The sequence below is a fragment of the Watersipora subatra genome, chromosome 4 (assembly GCF_963576615.1).
Source record: "Watersipora subatra chromosome 4, tzWatSuba1.1, whole genome shotgun sequence".
In the NCBI taxonomy this organism is placed as follows: Eukaryota; Metazoa; Bryozoa; class Gymnolaemata; order Cheilostomatida; family Watersiporidae; genus Watersipora; species Watersipora subatra.
Genome location: NC_088711.1, coordinates 60,612,468 through 60,637,643, shown reverse-complemented (window position 1 = coordinate 60,637,643; position 25,176 = coordinate 60,612,468). Strand labels below are relative to the sequence as shown.

The following is a 25,176-nucleotide window of genomic DNA, read 5'->3' as shown; positions in this document are numbered from 1 at the left end:
AGTCTCTCCGTCAGGGACTGTCCGTATTTGTTTGGGGTTAGTGGTTGTTTCATGCATGTCACTAACTATTTTTGTAGGAAGGGGGGTGGAAACCTCCTCATAAAGATCTACCATAGACATGGCCAGTTTGGGTTCTGCGCTGACTCTTGTCCTTTTGAGTCGGTTCCCTCTCTCGTGAGCTACTACCAGCATCACTCGCTCGCCGAATACAACGCTAGTCTCAACTTGACACTGCGCAGGGGCATTGCTAAGCCTAGTCAGGTAAGATGAAGAAAATCTATTCATTTTTTGAAGAAAAATGTTTGTTTTTCAACGTTAGAATTAGTTGCAACTAATAAATAATACAAACCAGAAACATGTTGCGAATGTTGAAACACTTGTTGAAAAAATATTACGGTAATCGTCTATGTCTATCAAACATTTTTTTCTTAATATAGAATCCTGAGATCGCTTGTCTGCTAGGTTACTAGTGCTGCATGCTGACTTGGATACACTTTCTCACATTTGCGACCATATAGACAAAACTTGCCCTGACTGTTTTACTGAAGATGTTTTAATAATTATGAGGGCAGAGGGCGCTGAGAATCTAGTCAAAGGAATTATTAACAATTTAATCTATAAATATCAGAAAAGTGTTTGTGAGTGTACTGCACTAGAATATCACCGAGAGTAAGCAGCTGGTCTCCAACTGTTATCCACTTACTATTCTATAGTGCATACAACTTGTGCTGTAACTAATATAATATTTCACTTCAGTACGACCCGTACCGCAGCAGTGACCCACAGAGCCTACTCTCTCAACTCACGAGGAACCACACAGAATTACTAAGTCTTACTCGCGAATGCGACTCGTTGCTTGAGAAACAAGCTCGCATGTCACATGACATGCAGAAGCTCCATCAGGCCCAAGAGTCGTTCAAGGAGCTCAGTGAGATATTTGAGGAGCAGGTTGAGTGGTACACGCAGCAGAAAGTGGCGACCGATGGCTCGGCTCAAGATAGCAACGAGTGAGTATGACCTTTGATGTTGACAAGCGGTAGATACCCAGGTCAAACATCAATGCGGTTTGGCTTATTCTGCCACATGGTAGATAGCTTTCCATGTTTGCTGTTAGAACTTTGGTTTGTTGGTACCCAGTACGATGAACTTTCACCAGCAATCTAACAGATTGCTCAATAATTTAGACCCTGGTCAGTAAAATTTGGCTAGCTATTATTGCTTTCAAGCTCGGCATATGGTCCTGCACCCTGCATGAATTTTAAAATAATTAATGATTATCAGTTTAATGGTTAAAAATGATTAAAGCGTTTGTGTTTCAGGAAACATATTTTGATGAATCTAGGGCCATAGTTCTGTGAGATTTACCTAAATAACCTTCCCATGAAACTAAAAAACTGGAAACTTAAAAATTTATTTCATTCAGGTAGTCCCATTTCCCATGCTTATTCCGTTGTAAACTAGTAATTAGCATCAAGTTGTTGGTCACGTCGCAGGGTGCAGAAGAATGCTGAGGAGCTGAGAGCGAGGCTGCACAGCATAAACAAGAGCAAAGGACAGCTCGGGCTAAACATTCGTCAGAAGACTGGCGACAACCTCAGTCTAACAGCTGATATCAACAGTATCAAACCAGCCCTTCGAAGCCTTCGTAGGAAGCAAGATCACATCGTCAAGTATGTTTTCCACTTTCATCGCAAATTGTTCAGCTAAAATTTAATCAAATGAATTAAATTGCAATTCTAACTGCGGAAAGAATAGTTCTGATATCATAGCTATTTCTTGTAGTGCCCTTCTCAGTCAGGGAATCACCAGACACGAGCTGGAGTATGCCATTCGAGGAGACCACCACACCGCCTCGCACACTTCACACACTTCTAGCAGACTAGAGCCCCTTAGTGAATCCGCACTCTTCGCTAACAAGGACATCCCACATATACACAAATCGACCTGGTATGTGAAATGCACACGCGCGGAGGCCATAGAAAATCTGCAGCATAGGAAAGATGGCACTTTTCTCATTCGACCAGGCAGCCAGGACAATCCCTACTCTCTCTCTATAGCGTGAGTGTTCTTAGTTTTACCCGGCTCAGAGTATGATCGTAAAGGACTTTTGTGTTTAGGGTACTGTAGGCTAACACTTCATTATTAATTTTGCCACTTGATGAAAGGCAATAACTTTACAAGATTGGATTTCGTATTGGATCCAACCTTTGACAGATTTGAATGTAGCAGCCTATTTGACAGTTTGTGTTTATGCTGGCACAGGGCCATGAAAGGTCGAGAGATAAAAAGCTCACATGTCTATAGAATGACAGGCTGTGCATAGTGATGAAATATAAATCACCAATTTGCAGTTCTGACAAGGCGAGCTAGTTCCAACAGTGACAACCTAGCATTTGCTCACTTTGATGCAAAAGATGTACTCTGTTATTGATGCCCAAACTCATCAGATTGTATTTACATTTTCACGATATGGCGATTTAATTGTTTGTTGGTGGTTCTTCAAGTATACGGTTTAAAAACCGCTACCATTTAAAGATATTTCGCCTGTCGTATAAACGATATTATCGTGTAATGACGATTTATCTCCCACCTGAAGATTTTCGGAGTTGGCGGTACTGAAACTAAAACGCACGAGCCATCTAGTTGTATACCATCTAGTTGTAGCCATCTAGGTAATAAGCTCATTCCATGGCCTTATACACATCACAAAATAAATGTTTCCAATTATCACAAACACAAAAAATATTATTTTTATTTTAAAAATATACAAGCAGTATTAACAAAAATTTACAAGCTTTTTTTGCATAACAATAATATCGCGATAGATCATGAGTCATCTATTTGCAATATCAAATCGTCTGATGATTTTTGAAAATTGTGAAGCCCTACTTGTATTAGATTTTTTTGCAGCTGTTTGTCGGTAAATAACAAGTATTTGACAAAATTGTCATGCGTTTGCTAAAAACAGTCATACTGATGACATTATTTCCAAGGGCTTCTATGTGCGATCCGAATTCTAATTCCATCGCGAGGCTAGTTCCACGTTGAGGCTAGTTCCATGGTGGGGTTAGCTCCACGGCAAAGCTGGTTATACCCTTCTGTTCATCATCATTTTATGAAATAAATGGTTCTAATTAACATGAACACAAAACATTTATTACACGCATTGCTCACTCAAAGCCACTCATAGAGTTGCTTGTAAGGGGATCTACTCCAGGATACCTTCTCCTATTTTGTCATACTTTCGTCTCACCATTTCAAAGCACATTGATGAAAGAGAGTGTAGGGGCAGTGAGAGTTCATTCTATCTATTCAATGGTTATTCTATTACAGTATCAACGGAATGGTTGGACATTGTAAAGTGCTCGAGCAAGATGGACGGTACGGTTTCGCTGCCCCCTACATCCTGCATGACACTTTAGTAGATCTCGTGCTGCATTATAAGGACCACTCGTTAGCCCATCATAACTCACAACTTAACACTAAACTATTATATCCTATCAACAGCCATTCTAATGACTACCAATGACAGATGATTTTACCTGCGGACACCTGTCTCAGACTATGACACGCAGTTATTTTTCTCCGCTTCATTTATCTTTTTGTGTAAATAATACAAACCTACATTTTTATATTCAAATCATAGAGTTATAGAGATATAATATATTATAAAGTATCCAATGTGTGATAAATCTTTTTTATGCGAATCTGCTGCTGGGGATATAGCATTAGCTCCTAGAATATTGCCATCCCCGTGCGCCAGTCACATATATTACTGTGTCCATTAGTTTAGACCCTCAAGCTGTGAATTCCTCCTCACTGAGGCAAACCGTGCAAGTGATACCTTCTGTATGTTATAAGTATTTGTTGTGGCTATCAGTGACACATAGAATACAGAGTTTGCGTCTGCTCGCAGTAAAAACGTTGCTATCTTTTAATGGGTTTATTGCAGTCCTCAAATCATTAATATATAACAGAATGTGTTTTTATCAATCTATATAAATTTTAGGCTTTATCATTAAAATGTATTTTTGAGCTTTGCTCACAATTATATAAATTGTATATTAAAGTATTGCTTGAACCAATCATTAGTGCAAATCTGATCAATAAAACAACAAAGCAAGCAAAGCTGTTATTCTTATAGTTGGAGTTGTTCGCTCCAGCATAGTTACATCACTCATCAGCATTTTGTGGCAGTTTGACACCCATGCTTTCTATAAGATTGGAAGTGGGTCCAGGCAGTCCCATTTGGTGATTATATGATTCCAGGAGATTCTTTACTGTGTTGAAATCTACATCTACGGGCTCGAGTTCCTCATCTGTGTCTGATATATCTTCCTCTTCTGCTAATGTTGCCCGTCCTTTGCCAGATAAGTTGTCAGCCTAAAATACATCATTGAATTCAGTTTCTATTCACTACAAACCCTATAACTTTTCAATGTTCATCACCATGTGGTTAATGGATCGAGAGTTGTTTCCTCATGAAAAAATCATTAAACCTTTAACTGCAAGCCATGGTACGACATTGTATTTTCAAATGGCTTGTCAGAATTTTGAGAAGATAAATATAGTTCTTTTTCGGACAAAGCAATTGCCCGCAAAGCAATGCTTGCAATTTGTTTGTGATAATATTATAGCCTATGCCTTGCTTGGCAATTTGTTGGAGTTTTCAATTTTTATTTCACTGTAAATTTCATAGACCTATTGACTGTATAGTATAGTTAATAGGTCTATGGTAAATTTGAAGGCATATTTTTATTTTATATCTATATTTAACAGTGCTGAATAAAAGCTCATTACACTCATTGATATGTTTGCTATAGTTTGCAGCCAAAACTAGTTTTTGGCAATATAAGAGGAGTTATCAGCGTCGACCCATTGTAAGCCGTGTTAAGATAACCACAAAGATGCTATTAAATAATACGTTATAAATCTGCAAATTTATAAATTATATAATGATAATTCATCAGGCGCTACAAATATATATATTCAAGAACAAGTGACATAAACGAACCATACTTATATTACATGCAGAAACAGAAATTAACATTTTAGAACAGAAATATTTGCATCGTTTGCTTGGATAACTGTGTTCTGATTGTTGCTTTCGATGGAACGAACATTCTCTGGTTGTCCAATACCTTTCACAATGTCTTTAGATCTCAACTGTTGTTCTGCACTGCTTGGCACTGCACTAGTAGATATTAGCGTCCACACAATCTTTTTGATAGATCAATACTTTCACGCGTTGCGTTTAGCACAAATGCTATGCGTGAAGGTTTTTTCGCTAAACGCAAACTTCACCCTAAAACTAGTCGTTCATCTATCATCATAAATGTAAACCGTTTTTATATACATGTTCTTCGAAGTATCAAAACTGCATTAAACAAAGAACTATTATTAGCCTGAAGCAGTTGTTAACTATTTCTATGGTGTTGCTTTCAAAGTTTAAAAGAAAAAAAAAACACGGAAAACTCTGGAACTGGACAACGAGATAATTAATTATTAAGACGATTTTGTGGACACTTTTCTACTGATCAATTGATATTATGGGCCTGCAAAGATCAAGTAATGTCAAAGTGGCAGTTAAGTTCCATTAGAGAGTGACGCTCTATTTTTCAACTCTTCTCTCAGGGTGAGGGTCAATTGGTGGCAGCATTCAAATAGAGGTTTTACAAGATATATATTAATAGACTGTCACATATCGTTCCATGTATATATATAAATATACACATGTATATACTTTCAAAGTATGTATGTGGATCTGTCTGAATTCCGACTATAGCTAATATAAATCTTGGTATAAAGAATCTGTACTGAAGAGGATTTGATCTATGACCCTCCCTTTCACCAATCCGACGCTGTACTCATTAGGCCATAGAGATTGATGTGTTCGCTAGCTGATATATGTCGCTATATGGGAGCATATACCCAACGGGTTTGCATACTACGCAGGGTCATTGCGGAATGTGAGACGAATAGCTAATATTAGTAAGCTGACTTAGATTTTCCATCGGCATTGTGCCAGGCTAATAGCAGGTGGCAGGCAACTCTCAATCCTTCTCATTGTTTACAAGCTGATTTTGAATACCCGGGCAATGCTGGGTAACACAGCTAGTATACATACATACTACAATGAATTAGCTTACAAGAAACAGCTTATGTTGGCTTCTTTAATAAAGCTTTGAGGCTGTACATCGAATTTATCTTAAAGGTTGACTGGCAACAACATTCACATTACAGTTATTTGGTATCACAAGATTCACCATGTCTTACTCTGTTGTGTTGTAAGTGCAAAATAGATGGGAATGTGATTACAAGCACTTGAAAGCTAAAAAATGAACAGTTAATCGCAGCCACACGAGACCACCATAGTTTGGATTCGCTTTCCAAAACGGCTCAAATGGGACATAGTTGTTACAGGATGGTTTCTGTTTACACTTTCATGCAACCTCATTCGTCGAAATATTTTCACAAACATACTTCACGCATTCAATAAAACCATGTCTATTGTTCTTAGGCGTCTGTTTTATCGTCATTGTAATGCTGTCACTTTTAGCACTGATATCTTATAACTTACCGTAAAAAATCGTTAAACTTTTTAACCTTAGCTCACAGGAGTACATATCATTGTCTGATAATCATGACGAGCCTGTTGGTTAACTGTGATAATCGATAAGTGCTGCAAAAATTATTTGCCAAGTATTGGGTCATGTGATCAGATTTTTGAATTGACGATTGAATAATGCCGAAACAAAACTGTAAAGTAGCGAGCATCTATATTTGATACGGGATCTTCGGTAAAACCGGAAGTGTTTGTCATAAAATAGAGCTATGATAAGTTTTACATTGAGCTTTTTATTGGCCTTTCAATTCACGTGAGAACATACGTGACAAGACGATAACCAAACTGTAATGACTACGTCAAAGAAATAAACAGATTCCAATCTACGGCGGCTTTTCGTTTTTGAGCTTTTAAGAGCTTGTAATCACATTTCCACGTAATTGGCACCTACAACACAACAGAGTAAGACATGGTGAATCTTTTGATACCAAATAACTGTAATGTGAATTTTGTTGCAAGTCAACCTTTAAATTTCTTGAACCGTTTGCATTGCAAATCTATTTATATTTGTTTGGCTTGCAGACGTCTTACTTGATCTTCAGAATTGATGTTGCATTTCTGTTCAGAATTTAAGGAAGGTATGTTAAATGTTAATCAATTATTTGGAGCAAGTGCTGAAATTCAACAATTGGTAGTTGAGCCAGCTGCCTTACTTCATCAAAACTTGGTATGTTATTCTAACACGGAAAACCCTAACATCTTACTGATGTTTTTACAGCAAACGCATGATACAGGAATCAGCCAAATGATAATAACTATTGCCAACATCCAATACAATGACGTACATAGAGTTGGAGAGGTTGAAGAGAGTGTGAGTATTGGATAAGCTGGTTTGAGTAATCTGTTAAATACGTAAATACTGCCTTCTTGGTTGTATTCTTAATGTATATCTATCATGGTGCACAGAAACGTTAAGGGCCTTAATACGGAGTATGAGTGCCCAAATTTATACCTACAGTAGCTACAGTACTTATTGTAGTTCACATGAGAATGAATCTCTAACAAAACCGAGGACTAAACGAAACATCAGTTCGCAACTGCCAAAAATTTTTCTGATTTGTTCGGCTTGCTGATTCAGCCAATAATAAATTAGGTTACATCTAAATATCTTGGCTTTCCCCGCAATCAATTAAACAATTGTATAAATTTAGCTTCATCCAACAAGAGACAACAGAAGCAACAACTCCCCAATCATGGCGATCATATCAAAACATTAAAAGATTCATCATTGTTACAAGGTTTTATTAAGAGGCGCGTCTTTGTATAAACTAGGCATAAAATTGGCCATAAAGTTAGATACGAGTTGATTCCTCTATAAACTAGTTTCTCTGAATCCTAACTGAACCAAAAGACTGGTCATACAAGACAACTGAGCTCCGTCTTATAGCTGGCAACAATGGGAGCTTAGCTTGTCCTCATAGTTTATACGGAGCCTAAAGGTCCGGCCACACGTAACGAATTATTCGTTCATTCTGACCGAATTCACGAGTTTCACAGAATTCACAGATTTGTTCTGCCGAATATCCCATAATCGTCTGAGCTGTGCATGCACACCGAATTCGTCGACGAAACGCTTTTAATTGGCTAACAAATTTTTTTTAGCGAGCACGACTCTAGTAGCTTTGACAAGTGGTATAGTCCAAGACACGTACGGCGACACGCAATAAAAGTATCACCGCGATATGACTTTATACATACGATGCAACTGCCTATATGCGCTATTGTTGGTTCTCTCTCGTTGGTTCACCAAGGCAGGAACTTCTCATCGTGCATCCAGTAATTTTTTTAAAATGTTTTAGTAGCTATAAATTGTTTCTTTTCAATAATAATAATTTCTTTTTATGCAGTAAAAGCTTCGTCGTAAAAAACAGTCGCTATCTCTAGCGCATATAGGCAGTTGCATCGTACGTATAAAGTCATATCGCGGTGATACTTTTATTGCGTGTCGTCGTACGTGTCTTGGACTATACCACTTGTCAAAGCTACTAGAGTCGTGCTCGTTAAAAAAATTGGTTAGCCAATTAAAAGCGTTTCGTTGACGAATTCGGTGTGCATGCACAGCTCAGACGATTATGGGATATTCGGCCGAACAAATCTGTGAATTCTGTGTAACTCGTGAATTCGGTCAGAATGAAAGAATAATTCGTTACGTGTGGCCGGACCTTAAGCGAGGGGGGGGGGGTCACAATGAACTCAACATTAATAATGAAGCAGTTTAATAGCATGTTATAAAACTGACAACCACCAAAAGATGAATTGACTTGAAGAGTTTACCACCTGACTTGAAGAGTTTACCACCGCTGTATGAACAAGTCTGCTTGACTATAATCAAACTTCGGCTTGCGATCATTTTAACATGCAAAGTTTCAACATATGAGGTAAAATTTGAGCAAATATTGGCTTAAAACGTACAAAGTAACTTTAAAAATATTACATCTGATATTTCTCAAAACATTACAGTTTTGTAAAAAAGTGACAATGACAATAAACATAAAAATAATAAAATATAAACTAAGTTAAATTAAACTATATTTAGTGAAATTTTTTGAGTAAATTGTAACAAGTACATGAGTATTTTCAGCACTTACTTTCCTAGTGAACTTATGCATTTGTGAAGTAGCAATAAACACCATATCTGATTAATTACATTTTCTAAATTTAGTTTTTAATATAATTCAGGTTTTGACATTCAGTTTTTACAGTTTTATATAAGGCATTGGCTTTACTGCTCGATGCAATTATTTGAAATAATTATGACTATGAGTATGACGGACTTATATCAGGTATCTGTGAGAAAACTCTCGATAGACAAGAAAAACTTAAAAGCAGTTACATTGTGCAATATATACAAAAGAAAAAAACGATGTACATATAGCGCTATATCTATTATATATACAACTTCCATGACATTCTAATTCGTCGTGGTAAATCGGATGCGTCGACAAAACGAAAAATAGGTAGCCGCACAATTGTTCATAAATACTTAAAAGTGATCGATTGGTGAAGGTGTTACAGCCGTCGGTCTACCAATCTGATTGTCACGAGTTGGAGTATCATCGATAGTTATCTTTTATCCTTATGTTGACCCCTGGATACAGATAGACGATGAACAAGTAAACACTGTTTTTTTGTAGTAAAAGTATATTTTTGTTTGGCTTTATTGTAGGCGTATAAAATATTTGTTATTAGTTTTACTTTGCAGGATAGATTTTTTTGTATAAAAAAATAAACAAAATGTTGTAAATGAATGTTGACTGATTTGATAAACTATGGATGTGCACTCCCCATCAATTTATTGTAAAATTACTGCAACCATGATTTGTAAAACCAGTGAAATTGATCAGAAAAAAAGAAAAGTAGCCAACGCAAAACAATAATACTGCAGTTATGGTATTGTTACGGTAAGTACAGTTAAGTACAGTTAAGTAAACAAAACCAACAAACTAAATAGTTAAGTCTAGTTTTTCCTTTTTGCACGGTTGAGTTTGGAAGATCTTGGAATGGATTATGCCACTTATGTGTATTTTTTATTGATCGTATAACATAAATTCTGTATAACATACTGTAAACATCCCTGGAACGGATTATTTACGTCGTATGACTGTCTACTGTATTGTAACATGGATAAAAAAAAAAACTTTCCACCTTTCAATATTCTTGAAGTCCTAATCACGGTATATTTTGCTTGTTGCCGAGGTAATAAAAACACAATTTCATATTTATACCAAGTAGTTAATAGACTCCTTCAGTAAAGAATGAGGTGATATTGGGAAACATAATTCTACCAAACATTTTAAAACACAAAAATCTGCATAGTTCTGTAATGTGGATAATAACTTTCAAAATTTAAGTCATTGATTGGGATGTACCTAGACTGAGAGCCTTTGCTAGATCAAGACCATATTAGATCAGGGTCGTAGGTTGCCACACTTGAAATTAAAAAAACTAGTCTATTGCAGTAGGCAGCTGCAGAAAGTGATGCTACGATGTATGACTGATATAATATGATTAAACGGTGTGTACCTCTGGCCTGCTAGGTGCCGCCTCTTTTCTCGCTGTCTGCCTTTCAAATGTTTTGCCTACATTTGTCCTAGACAACTCTCGATCCATCATCGCCATGAAATCCTCAATCTTAGGCTCTTTTTCAGGCTTTTGAGATTCTGTAACTACATGATAGAGACTCCAACATTCAACAGCACTAATAAAAGTTCAAGATCATTTAACAGACTAACAAATCCTTAAGGTTATCCTCTCCTGAAATCACATACCAGCGAGAGGACAACTCTTTAGAATAGTTTTCGGCAAAAAAATTTGAAGTTTGCGAATTTGACTTCTTGGCTCAAAAGTGAAAATTTTTTCGTCATCATCATAAAACAAGAAATAAAAATATATTATTGATCACAGCAAGTAGCTCTATAACAAAACCAGACATGATAGACGCTTGAAACATTTGGAACTCCTTCATTAATAGAATTATTATTTCATGATTACAACCGGACTAAAAGGTGGATGATAGATTCTCACATGAGCATTTATAACTTCAATGTCAAGTGAAGTGTTCACTGTCAGCATCGCGATAAAAAATTTGTTGATCGATATACAGATTTCAAGAAAATGGTTAAAATCACTCTAAAGAAGGCTTTATTTTTGATGTGAGTATAATATTCGACATGATCACTAGCAATCAAACCTTGCGACAACCAGGATATTGTTATTATCTTATATGGCTGACCATTCATAGCTAAACAGCTCAAGTGTTTATCCTTGACATTTAATAAGCAAGGTCAAAGCATTAGGCTATTTATTTATCTATAAGTTCATAAACCAATGAAATAAAGTACCCTACCTTCCACATAAAATCGGTTTCATAAGGCGATCTACATAAAACAATAACAGAAGAATTTTGTGATAATAAAAATAAAATTTGAACTTACACAGGTTTCAAGGAAAGATAACAAACATTACAGCCTGTCTTAGTAACTCACCTTTTGATTTGGTAGACTGGGAACCTGCAGAAGTGTCAAAGGTAACACCCTCTTTCTTAGGAGTTGAATTTTGTGCCGCCTTGCTGGCCTGCATGGGTCTATTTGATGTATAACTGCGTGATGCAACCAATTCATCACTGGGTAAGGAATCGTCCGACTCGTACTCATTGAGACTTGAGTCATCCGAGTCGAGGGCAGCCTCGTCTTCACCATCTGCTCGTTAACACGGTTACTTGTTACTAACAACACGGTTACTTGTTACTAACAACACGTGTAATCAATTGAAAAAGAACTGATTGTGTGTACCTTGACAATAACCTAGACTGAGTTTTCTATAACATAAATTCCATGCTCCAAGACTTGTCTATGAATAGACTTGCCTAGCCTGATAGCATACTCTTGAGAATCATTTCAAACTTATGACATGTAAATACCGTAATACCTCTATTTGTACTCCATGGCGGTCTATTTATTAACTCTTCCCTTACAGTGGTGCTTTATTACAGGTGACGTTAAAAAAGGGTGGGGTTGTATTTTTTAAACACCTCATCAGAATATTGAGACGATAAATTGAAACTTTTCACAAGCGAATCGAATGTAACCTATATTCTGCACTCTCCTTCCGGCAGGGCGACATTACCCGTTTGTATGCAAGAAATGTGCCAACTTACCTGCAACTTGTGTCGTAGATCTTTAAATAAATATGCACGGAGAAGCTAATACATGTCTCTACCAGTTGATATCTATTGCTCGCAATTAACCTATGATGATTTAATAGCCTGCGTTGCAGCTTTCAAATTTTTCATCTCATGCTAAATTTGAAGGCACATTTTCATTCTATAACTATTTTTAACAAGGGTGAATAAAAGCTCATTGCACTTACTGTTCTGTCTGCTACAGTTTGTAGCCAAAACTGGCATTTTATGTGCAATAGAAGAGGAGTTATGAGTGTCAATCCATTGTCGGCTGAGTTCAAATTACCGCAGGGATGCTATCAAACAATACGCAATAAATCTGCAAATTTTTAAGTTATACTAGCTATGCTTCCCGGCATTGCTCGGGTATTAAAAATCAGCTTATAAACAATGAGAAGTAATGAGAGTTGCCTGCCACTTGCTATTAGCCTGGCACGATACCGATGGAAAATTTTAGTGAGCTTACTAATAAGAGCTATCCGTCTCACATTACGCAATCACCTTGCGCAGTACCAATGGGTATTTGCATTTCATATACATCAAAGTAAAATGTATCAAGACCGCGTCAAAAAATAAGCTACTATTAGCCTGATACAGTTACTAATTATTTCTATGGTGTTATATTGAAAATTTTAATAAAAAACAGAGACTTAGAGTTGGAGAACAGACTGCGATACAAACGAAAACAACAAACGAATTAATTGTTACTATTGTAATAGAGTCATTATTAGTAGAGTTTTGTAAACCCTTATCTACTGATCAATTGCTATAATGGGTTTGTAAAGATCAAGAATATTAAATAGTGGCGGTCAAATAGAAGTGGAGTTCAAATAGAAGTGGCATCTAACTAAAGGGTGACGCTCTATTTTTCAACCTTTCTCCAATAGTAGGGCTCATATAGAGGTGGCGTTCAAATACAGGTTTTACGGTATGTGAAATTTTATGACGATAAACTTTTTCGCTAACTAAAATCACCATATAGCCAATCATAGGACTAGAGCAAGCCATTCCTTACATATTGCACTGCGAGTAAAACAGATAATAATAACAATGATAATACATGTAATAATATACGTGGATAATATAATAACAGTAATAATATAAGTAGATATAACATCAACTACAATCTAGCCAGAATTCATTATACGAGACCCTGAAATGAAATCCATAACGTTTCCTCTCTAGGCAAGCGTGAATGAAGTGTATAGAGCGTTGGAAAGGAACTGCAAGGACCCACTTATAGTAATAGTCTACTATAATGAGAGCTATGTCTGTCCGTAGCCCCACTAATAGCGTTAAAAAAGATTGCCTCACTCTGGAATCTAACCCAGAGCACTAGATCCTACAGCAAGCACACTACCACTAGACCACTCAGTCACCTTACCACACCAATGGATAATCATGCGAATATTGATTAATCACAACAATCTCTCACAGTGCACTGGACTATCAAGCGTATTAGTGCTGTATAATTGTATATTCATGGTTGTGTAACTGTAAGGATGCTTTTATGGTTACCGATATTATCAGGGCACACTCATTGTTATGTTACTGTAAGAACACACTCATTGTTATGTTACTGTAAGAACTAGTGTTGGGCCGGTATTGGGTTATCCGCTCTTACCGATACCGAGGGATTCTCGGTATCCGAGGAAACCAATCATTTTCGGTGTCAGCTAGGTATCCGCGGCCGGTTTGATATGATCGGTATTTATCCGTAAAAGCCTACCGGTAAATGGTTATACGGATATCTGGAGAGATTTTTAAAACGCTTCATGACGAACATGGTAATCTCAGCACGCATTGGCGAACAAATTCAACGAAAATTTTCACGCTTACTGTATCTACTATTATATTACATTACATTGATAATGCCACCAGCCTCGAAGGTTTGGGAGTTCTACACAGATGGGAGGACGGACGTATAAAGACTCTAACGGGACTGGACTCCAATTGGACTGCGTATAATTATGTGATTACATTACCTGATTACAATATGTGATAGTAAGATTTTTTTAAACTGTTTCAGTATATTTAACAAAGAGAGCCCCTTGCCATTATCTATCTGTTCTTTATTATACATAACGTTTGTATTAATAACTATATTTTTTAATAGAATAAACAATAAAAACATCTATCATGCAAATTATATTTCCATCTTTCTTTTCCTTTTTGGCTTTCTAAAACAAGGAGTCTCTTTGCCGTAACAATATACTGCTGACTAAAGAATGTTTTTTGCACAGGCTACTTTTTGCACAACGATAAAAATTGTTTGAGACAGTTATGATTTAAAGTTTAAACCATTTAAAGACACACTGATAACCACATACCGAACAATAGTACCGACAATACCAAACTTTCTTAGTTGGCAAAAGGATACCGAAGATGGTAAATACTGAGGATACCGATACCGGGTAAACCGATAAAAATGTGCACGGATATCCGATCCGGCACTAAATTAGATACCGGCCCAACACTAGTAAGAACACACTCAGTGTTATGTTACTGTAAGAACACACCCAGGGTTATGTTACTGAAAGAACACACGCATTGTTATGTTACTGTAAGAACACACTCAGGTTATGTTACTGTAAGAACACACTCCAGGTTAGGTTATTGTAAAAGAACCCAGACCAATATGGTATTGCATAAGTGCGCTAACGATTATGTTGTGGTGTTGATACACAAATGCATATGTTATTGTGAGGGTACACTAATGTCTATGTTATTGTGAGGATACACCAACGGGTATGTCATTTTATGGGTACAAACAAGCGGTGACTTACTTATCATCTGCTCTATCGCTGCCAAGAAGCCTTTTCCATCGAATTTGAGCTCATCGCTGTCAAGTTCAAATAACAAGAAGAATTACCACACGCACAAAACGCAGAAAGAAACCAGCTTGATCTGTATGCACCATTTTAAAAATATACTCTCAACCATTATTTACCATCACAGAAACAGAATGAATGCCTTAAGAGATGCGAGTTTTATGGGACGCAAGACTAGTTAGTTGTGTGAGAACTGAGTATTACCTGACCACATTATATACAAGTGGTGACCCTACACTGCGTACTGCATACAATATTTAAACTTCTCATTACAATGGAAACAAGTTATGCCTTGGCAGTACACTGAGCTATTACAAGGTAGCCACTGTTGAGAAACAAACAAGAAATTTAGCACTCACTACTAAAGCTGTTTAGGACACAAACCAATGATTACAGCATATTCTATAGAGCACTATTCTATAGAGCTCTATGTAAAACCTTTGTTTTCCCACCAGATTCTACGCCCAAGTAAACTTTGCTGCTTCGTTTCATAGTTTTTGTACTTTTGGTTTGCGCAGGATCACAATATGATGGTACTGTACTGCAATCAGTATGTTTCTACAGTTACCTTAATAACAGCACTTTGAAAGCGTGTAAAACAACTATTGACTATTTAATTTCTGTTTTTTCAGTTCAACTTGGGGCCTCAACATGATATTCAGCTAAAAAGGAATCGTGTTATTCTCAGTACTTTCACAGTCAATGTAAAGTTGTTATTACGGTCTAGGAACAGAGGGTCCTACTTGTATATAGAAAACTAGGCATATATGTGTTAAGGGCTTCCAATCTGCTGACTTCTAAATCACCTTGTGGGTAGCTCTGCTCCTGACAGAATGTTGGATTGTTTGTTGATAAAAGCATTCATACTGTTGGCTATTTGTTGGGTATCGAACTCAGCTGTTGGTTTTTTATTGAGGCTCGGAACGGCTGAAGGCTTGTCTGTATGATACTCCTCTAGTAGTTGGTCTAGCTCAGCATAAGTCATTGACAGCCACGAGTCATCTGAGAGGTGAAAATACACTTGAGCGATACTTACTGAGTTACATGTAAGAAACTGCAGTAGTTTTGGAGTTATGTTACCACAATTTTTGACAATTCTATTACTTGAGATTTTGCGCTGTTTTCTGTGATTGAAAGAATGATTAGTCCACAGTCTACAGAGTAGTTTAGAAATATTTTGGTTAAGGATACTGCTATTATATTTTCTCCTCAGAGTTTTTTGCGTATGAAAATAATAAATGCAAACATTATCTCAAAGGTGTTAAACCTTGAACTGAAATACTACGGATACTTACACAACCTTTTACCTACTGTTACTTCAACTTACAATGCTTATTTTTACTAGTAGTTGGAACTTGGCAGCAATTTTGGAGATAATGTTAATTAGCTGGCCCTAAACCATGCTCAAGATCATTGCATGAGAACCTAACTCCGTGAGATTAGTCAACCGAAATAATGTTCAAGTTCTAAAAACGAAAAACGAAACAAGCTGCCAAGACAATGAAGTAATAGTGGAGAAGAGATCTAATGTGGAGACAACTCTCAGTACGAAGTATTAAAGTACCACTTGGGAATAATAAAACCATCTATCTTAATGGCGTAGCATGTAATCTTAGGGGAATTACCATCATCTGGTGTGAGGTGTTTCTCAGCTTCCCTCAGTTCCTTTTCCGTAACTTTGATTGTCTTCAGTTGCCTCAATATTCTGTCTCCAGTATTTTCTCTTGACCTGTGTCAGGCAACTAGAACTAAACCTTGGCTTACAAATGATCTTCACACGTAAATTTTTTGACATACAAAGTGAAGTTTTTCTGAATATTTGTCTTGACATATAAAATAAATTTAAATAATTATCAGCATGTAATATCTGAATATTTTAGAGCAACTTTGCAAGTACAGTCAAACATGGATAACTCGCCCACGGATAGCTCGAACACATGGTTAATTCGAACGGTTTCTTTGGTCCGTTCCCACGTAATGATAAATTGCTATAGATAACTCGAACTCAACACTGTTAATTCGAACTGCTTTTTTGCCCAACGGCTACCGAAACGGTTGTTATTGCTTCAGAAAATCACTTTATTCAAAGCCATAGAAGTAAACCTCATCTTTTCGTAGTTCATAAGCGTCGTTATTACCACCATCGGCAAAATATTTTTGTCAACGACTTTTCTAAAGGTTTGGTGAAATTTGATTTATACTGCTATACGATGAATAGCACGGGCTAACCGGGTCACGAGCGCAAGGATTTTCGCCACGCACATACAAAACAAAAACAGCATGTTGTTTTTGTTTTGTATGTGCGTGGCGAAAATCCTTGAGTGCGTGACCCGGCTAGCCCGTGATGAATACCTAGTTTTCCGACGTTGATTCCGTGTTGAATTAACGTCGGAATGTTGAATGTTTAAAACGTCTTAAAAATTGTTGTAATTAAACGTATACGTTGTCTTAGCTAAAAAACTATTTATCGTTTGACCTAAACGCAGAATACGTGTGTACATTCAAAAAGCGTGAGTGATATACAATGTACCGTAAAACCTCATAAAACTTTTAATTGAACTGCCTCGGAGTGTTGCTCTTAATGAATCCCAGGTAAAGTAAGGTAATCTTTGCATAAACTTCAAGAAAAATCGGCAAAATTGATCGCGGGTAAAACGCTCAAAAGAAAAAGATGTCTTTTCTTTTGAGCATTTCAACAACAATCAAGTTTTGCCAATGTCAATCTGAAAAACGTCCTGGCAATAACATCACCTCAAACAACGAACCAATCTCATGTGATAGAAAAATCTCTATACTTTTTGATAAAAACGTTTTAAACTTTACATTAGAAGCATTTAATTTGAAACAAGCCATTTGTGCTTTTGATTTATATTATAGTTTGTATATGTACATGTATCTACTAATAAATAAGTAAATACATGGACTTGTGACAGTGCTCTGATAACTTGAACGCTCTGATAATTCGAACACTTTTGCTCGGTCCCGTGAAGTTCGAGTTATCCATGTTTGACTGTATATGTCAAAATACTAAAAACTCAAAATAAAATATAAAAATAAATATAAATTAAAGTAATTTAAACTATAATTGGTTGAAACTAGAATAAATTATGCCATGTACCTTTAGCACTTACTCTACCACTGAGTTTATTCACTATGTCCACTTTTTAGCCTACACTTCTTTTCACGGCTCTTTAGGGTAAAATAACATTACAAACCTCTTTTTAGCGATTATTGATCTAGTAATCTAGTCGTTACAAATATATCTGGCTTTTACATCGTAAATTAGTCGGGTTGAAGTAATAGTATTAACAGTTGAAACTGACAATCTATCTCATAGCCTTGATACCGACAGTCTTTGTGTGCAAGATACCAACAACCTACATATGTAATACTGTATGTTTGTACCAGAGCTATGTGATAGATCATCATGATTTAAAATGCATCGGAAAATAGCTTCAACCTCACAAAAAGAGAGTCATCTACAAAACTGTATGGAAAATTGACTCTACCTCCAGCAACCACTACATCTACGGTATGTTGAAAACTTGGGCTAAGCTTACAGCGAGATCGGAAGGAAAGAGATACCAAGTTGTGTATCGGCTAAATGTTTTCTTGATATGCATGTTTCAGCAAGCAAATTTTATCCACTACTGTGCATTAAACATCGAATAAAAAATATTAGCAAGTCGATAGATGCAAATTTTTGTGGCAGAAAAGCATTTATTTGTAAAACATTACCAGAAAAATAGTGCTGCTCATTTAAAAACACTCCATCTAAACCTTTAGAAAGCCCATTCTAAAGCTGGCTCCGGTATGTATCGCGTTGAGCTAAATACAAAAATCTACCACTCGCAGTAAAACGACAGGTTCAGTTTCAAACCAAGTGGCGAGTAAAATAAGTGCAGACAACTTCTCCAAAAAAAGATATGGGTTTCTGTGTGTATAATACCAATGATATAAACCCACCCCCCCCCCACAGGATAGGCGACGGTTATCATATGGGCGGGGTTTAATGATCGAGCTCTGTTGGGATGAACCAGAACAAAGAAATATGCTAAATAAAGCCTCTTGTAAACTTACAAATATTATGAACAATGGTGGTTATTTTACTTATCTGTTGGTTTCATTTTGTTGTCAAATAAATATAGTTGCCTAATATTGTCACCGTTATGATCAGTCAGTTGCCATTCACAAGCATTCGTGATATTAATAGTCGCCATTGTGAAATAGCCCAAATTAGGTTTATATTTAGATTTTGGGTATGAAAACTGCACTGCATAGCTTTGCCTGTTGTCTCATCTTATTGGCCAGGTCAAACAATTTGACAACGATAAAAAACTTTGTCATTTTATATTAAGGGTGGCAAAATATTAATCAAAAACTAGGGGAAAAAGCAAGTTGTTCAAGTGATTTCGGGTAAATTATATTTAACTTTAAGCCTATATTATGACCTCTACCAATCTCAAAATTGGTAAAAATAGGTAATTTGAAATGTTTTATTTTCCGTGAATCCATTTTTTTAGTTAGGTATTACCCTTACACTGTAGAAATTCAAGGTTTGCTATTGTGAACCGCGGGGTCTACTGACTGAATGAGCTAATGAAACAATAACAGCAAGTCATGTTTTCCAAAACCTAACAAAGCAACGCGGACTGCCCTGCGAGAACTGTGTTAGCCCCGAAACCCAGGCTAGCACAATTCAAACAGAGCTCAATCATTAAACCCTGCCCATATTATAGCCGTCGCCAATCCTTGTGGGGGGGGGGGGGGGTTATATTATTGATAATACACAAAAAAACAAACACGGATGGCTCTAAATTGTATTTTCTCTTTCATTATAAATATTACAATCATAAACAACATCAAGTTTAGCCCGAGTTTTGACAATGCATTTGGAACCAAAGAATGTGGCTAATAAAGCAGTTTTGTTACAAGCATTTCTAGACCTGCCCTCTACAAACATCAACTCTTTTGACGATGAACTTACACAAAATTTAGTAGATTTTATCAGAAAGTATCGGCATTTTCCTATAATTTGCGATTGTTTTCGATGTTTGAGGTGATCTGACTGCCAGGATGTTTCAAGATTAAAATAGACAAAACTGGATCACAGTTAAAGCACTCAGAAGAAAACATGTGCCAAAATGATGTGACTAGCTGCTCAGCTGCCTATTATTGATATGGACTAATGTGTTTGAAGTGTCTCTATTTCAAGTGCGATGGAATAGATATGCATTACGATTCTCTATTCTGTCAGTCTTTTTGACGAAGTGCAACTACAGTGTCATGATAACACTCTTGCTTGAATCTGAGCATTATAACCATAGTCAATTTTTGTCGATTTTAATCTTAAAACATCCTGCCAATCAGACCAGTTCAAACATCGAAAAAAATTGATAGAAAAATACTTATACTTCTGATAAAATTAAATAAATTTTCTGATATTTTCTTTAGCAAAAACTAATGAAGAGCTATTCCATCTGGTTCAACCGACCAATAGGCAAAGCAACATCATTACGTCTAACATTAAAAGCAGGGAAAACAATGGCCAACAATCTAACCTGCCACCTTAATAATATGTAATGGTTAGAGAATGATGTGAGATATAAATGATTAGAAATGTGAGCAAAGTCAACAAATGAAATAATATTGAATATGAAATAACAAACAGGAAATCAGTCGAGAATGGCCGTAATCGGTTTGATGACTCTCAACGTACCCGCTGGATGATTCCTCAAGAAAAGCCTCTTGATTTACAGTAAAGTAACGCCTCGCTTCCAACAAAAGTTGCTGGTGCCTAACAGACCCTTCAATCTCTCCCTGCAACAACAAACTGATATCAGTAAGCAAGAAGGTGGGAACACAGTCTACGAGTGACAATTATAGGCATGGTCTTCTTATAGCATGAAAATCAAAGTTATTTATTTGTGTAATGCGTGTAACCTGATTCAATTCGAGAGGGTGTCACCTGCTAATTTTGTTAACAGTATTTCTTCTAAAAACAGAATCTATGATTATGAAAAGGCTACCAGAAAAAGATTAAAATTCCAACAATGATTTATAAAAAAAACTATTTAGGCTGTTATCTAAATCTAATTGCTGCCTGACAAGATTTCATAGACGTTTTACCACAGACTTATGAATTATTGAGACATCTAAGAGAAAGATAGCTTTCAATAAAACCAAAAAATGATTACGTAAGTCAAGCTTGAAAACTTTATGGCAGAAAAAAATGAAGCACTAATGAGACGCCAACACCTAGCTAAAGGCCTATAGCTCTAAATTATAAAAGATTATGGGCGGGTTTCCTCACCACCCAACAGTTTCACTCATCGTAATAACAATAATACTAAACCAGTAAACCTCTTCTGGCTCAAACCAACCCGGCTGCTTTCTACATGATTTGAGGCTTTCGCCTTCAAAAAAGAATAAAAAAGTAATAAAAAATACACAACAATCAGCTCCCAAACACAGTCATATTCTTACCGTCAGCAGAAGTAGCAGGAAAGTGGAGAGCACCTCAGCGGACGGACGTGTATTATATAGTAAAGAGAGGAGCCAAGGGAATAGAAATGATATGCTAAAACCGGCATATAATAGCACGTCTGACTCACTGTCCTGCGCTAACAAGCCAAACAGTGATTCATCTATTGATTGAGAGGAATAAATCATCGGTAACAAAGGCTCGATGTAAAGAGTAGTTGCCATGCTGTTAGGTCGAGTAGAGGGGTAGATTTCTAGAAGCCACAGCAGATGCTAACAACGCACAAACAACTTGGCTATCAGCCCATAATACAAAACTCCTCCTTTGTGTTGACTGACACTGCAGTCATACCACAGTAACTACACACCTTCATCGTAGTAGTTACAAGTCATACCACAATAACTACACACCTGCAACACAGTAGACGCAAAGTCATACCACAGTAGCTACACCGTCGCCGCAGTAGCTGCACAGCAGTTCAACAGTAGCTCCACACCTATAACATTGTAGCTTAAAACCTGTAACAGATTACCTACACCCATAGTTAGCTACCCGTAGCTAGATACACTCCATATATTGATCGAAGCTATGCAATTATTCTACAACAAACCTACCAGGGTATCATACAATAAGTTTAAACATGATTCTTTGTTTCCATAAAGCCAACTTCTCACTCCAGGCTTAAATGCTAGGCTATCGACTCCTAGCATCTAAGTGTTCAGGATAAGATAGACCGCAAAAGATAGAGATGCTTGCACAGCTATCGGTTACAAGAACAGATGGGGTTTAATTTGTAATGAGAGAATATTGACTGATTAATTACATAGGGAATTGACAGCAGCGGCAAACAGAGCTGATGAGAGATGAGCCCAGAGCACACAGGGTTACTGTACTGTATTGTCAAACTGAATATAGTTTAACAACAATCCTCCAATGTGAATAACTCATCAAACATGACTTCTCATATTAATCCTGGTTACACGATGATCTACAAGCCTATAGCCTTCATTTCACGATCTGCATAATGAGCAAATGTGCATACTAGCAGAGGAGCTCCCATTTATCAGTGTCACATCAAACACGAGGATGCCACCTCAGGGCTTCTTTTATACACAAACAATCTGAGGACGTCATCAGTTGAAAAGAGACTACATGTCAACATGTATAGGCAAGTTGACAAATGTCTTCCAAATTCATTGGAGTTGTCCATTAGATTTGTAGTCCAGGAGGATTTAGAGCCATTTTTATGACTGTTTATTGAATCATCTCCACCTTTCCAGACACAACAAAATGATGTATGTGAAATTGTAAAATAACCATATTGGGATAAAAGGCAAAATTAAAAATAATTTATGTCAAATACTTTAAATAATGACATTCATATGTACATATATGTAATTAGTCAATAAGAAGAGACAACCCTCATTAAATGTAACTTGTTTTTTTTTTACCCGCATTTATTTAATGAAATATTATTGTTTTATATCCAACCATTGAGAGTGAAAATCTTTTGATCAGGGTGTCAGCGCTAGCTCAGGAATGATAGAAACCTTTAGTATATTAAAATGAACTACTGAACCCTCCTGCTGGCAGACTTTTTCTTTACAGCGACAGGATTTTAACTTTCTACAGTTTGAGGAAACAGCATTTGATTTATTTAAATAGCAAACTAATCACTTTTGGCAGATATTTTTAATGTCTGTTTTGGCATCCTTAAAGGTTTATATATGCTACAGAATACCAATTTACTACCATCTAAGTCAAATAGCGTGCCAATGATTTGACTGAAAAATGTTTCACCTTGACAGGTACCTATTTTATAATAACCTTAAAGGTTGACTTGCAACAAAATTCTCATTACAGTTATTTGGTATCAAAAGATTCACCATGTCTTACTCTGTTGCGTTGTAGGTGCCAAATACGTGGAAATGTTATTACAAGCTCTTAAAAGCTCAAAAATGAAAAGCCGCCGTAGATTGAAATCTCTTTATTTCTCTGACGTAGTCATGATAGTTTGGTTATTGTCCTGTCACGTGATGTTCTCACGTGAATTGAAAGGCCAATAAAAAGCTCAATATAAACTTATCGTAGCACTAGTTTATGACAAACACTTTGGGTTTTACCGAAGACCACGTATCAAATATAGATGCTCGCTACTTTACAGTTTTGTTTCGGCTTGAACTAATTGTCAAGTCGTAATCTGATCATGTGACCCATACTTCGAAAATAATTTTTGCAGCACTTTTTGATTATCACAGGTGACCAACAGGCTCGTCATGATTATCAGACAATGATATGCACTCCTTCGAGCTAAGGTTAAAAAGTTTAACAAATTTTTACGGTAAGTTATAAGATATCAGTGCTAAAAGTGACAGCATTACAATGATGATAAAATAGACGCCTAAGAACAATAGACATGGTTTTATTGAATGCGTGAAGTATATTTGTGAAAATATTTCGACGAATAAGGTTGCATGAAAGTGTAAACAGAGACCATCTACCACAACTACGTCACATTTGAGCCGTTTTGGAAAGAGAATCCAAACTACGGCGGCCTCGTGTGGCTGCGATTAACTGTTCGATTTTGAGCTTTTAAGAGCTTGTAATCACATTCCCACATATTTTGCACCTACAACACAACAGAGTAAGACATGGTGAATCTTTTGATATCAAATAACTGTAGTGTGAATTTTGTTGCAAGTCAACCTTTAATATAAAGGTTCCTTTTGCTTTTAATAATTATCCCACCAAAACTTGAAGTAAACTTAATCAAAAACAATTCATCAGCCATTTAAATGCAACTGCATTGGGGTTTTAGTCGATATGACCAACTTTATGCTTTAATGGCTAGAAAATAACCCATAGCAATATTTAAATAGTCGTTGGCAAGGAACATTTCCCTTTTCACATGGTAAGTTGATAAAAATGCAAAGAGATTGACTCAATAAAATGCACAGAGACTCACTCTATACATACATCTATATATATATATAAATCTCTGTGTTTGTTTGTCTTTTATTAATCTGCCCCCCGTCCGTATGTCCAGTTGTAGCAATTAATATCTAGAAATGAAAAATCCACTTCGTATTGGATTTGAACTCTGAACCTCCAGTTTTTCAGACAGTCGAGCTAACCATTACACTAAGCTGCCTTATCAATCCTATCTTACCATCCTTATCTAAAATCTATTGATCACTATTGTTTCAGCAAATCGGCATTGTATTACCAATTCCTTCTATTGCAGATTACAAGCCAACTATAAACTTATTATTAATTAATATTACCTTTTGTGTTTGTTTTTCTTTCCAAAGTTTTTGAAACGCCTTACATTCAGTACTTTTTTTTAATTTGTCATTCTCAAATGTGCCGTTTCAATTTACACACCTTCAATTGCCGGTTCTTCCTAAGATCAATCGCTAAAAACTGTAAAAACTAAAAATTATCACATGGACAGTTTTATGTTGCGTATGCTTGCTATCTTGAGAGACAGTTGTATGTTGCGTATGCTTGCTATCTTGAGAGACAGTTGTATGTTGCGTATGCTTGCTATCTTGAG

At 36.4% G+C, this 25,176-nt stretch overlaps 2 protein-coding genes across 3 annotated transcripts in view; one reads left to right on the top strand and one right to left on the bottom strand.

Moving 5' to 3' along the window:
* The window catches only part of LOC137393325 (phosphatidylinositol 3-kinase regulatory subunit alpha-like), a 30,974-nt gene extending 27,222 nt beyond the window's left edge, over positions 1–3,752 (top strand). Inside the window, exons 15-19 of the mRNA XM_068079823.1 lie at positions 78–261; positions 757–1,007; positions 1,494–1,670; positions 1,783–2,058; positions 3,334–3,752. Coding sequence (XP_067935924.1) covers positions 78–261; positions 757–1,007; positions 1,494–1,670; positions 1,783–2,058; positions 3,334–3,529 — 1,084 coding nt within the window. The 3' untranslated portion in view covers positions 3,530–3,752. The remainder of the gene's footprint in view (positions 1–77; positions 262–756; positions 1,008–1,493; positions 1,671–1,782; positions 2,059–3,333) is intronic.
* A 59-nt stretch (positions 3,753–3,811) lies between these two features.
* LOC137393326 (protein ecdysoneless homolog) overlaps positions 3,812–25,176 on the bottom strand; it is a 36,554-nt gene continuing 15,189 nt past the window's right edge. The window contains exons 8-14 of one of the 2 annotated variants that reach the window (XM_068079825.1): positions 20,856–20,956; positions 16,762–16,865; positions 15,943–16,138; positions 15,092–15,147; positions 11,611–11,823; positions 10,649–10,785; positions 3,812–4,383 (exon numbers count right to left, since the gene is read on the bottom strand). In XM_068079825.1, the coding sequence (XP_067935926.1) occupies positions 4,174–4,383; positions 10,649–10,785; positions 11,611–11,823; positions 15,092–15,147; positions 15,943–16,138; positions 16,762–16,865; positions 20,856–20,956 (1,017 nt within the window). In that variant the 3' untranslated portion in view covers positions 3,812–4,173. Of the gene's footprint in view, positions 4,384–10,648; positions 10,792–11,610; positions 11,824–15,091; positions 15,148–15,942; positions 16,139–16,761; positions 16,866–20,855; positions 20,957–25,176 lie in introns of both variants that reach the window. The other variant, XM_068079824.1, reaches the window with a different exon arrangement.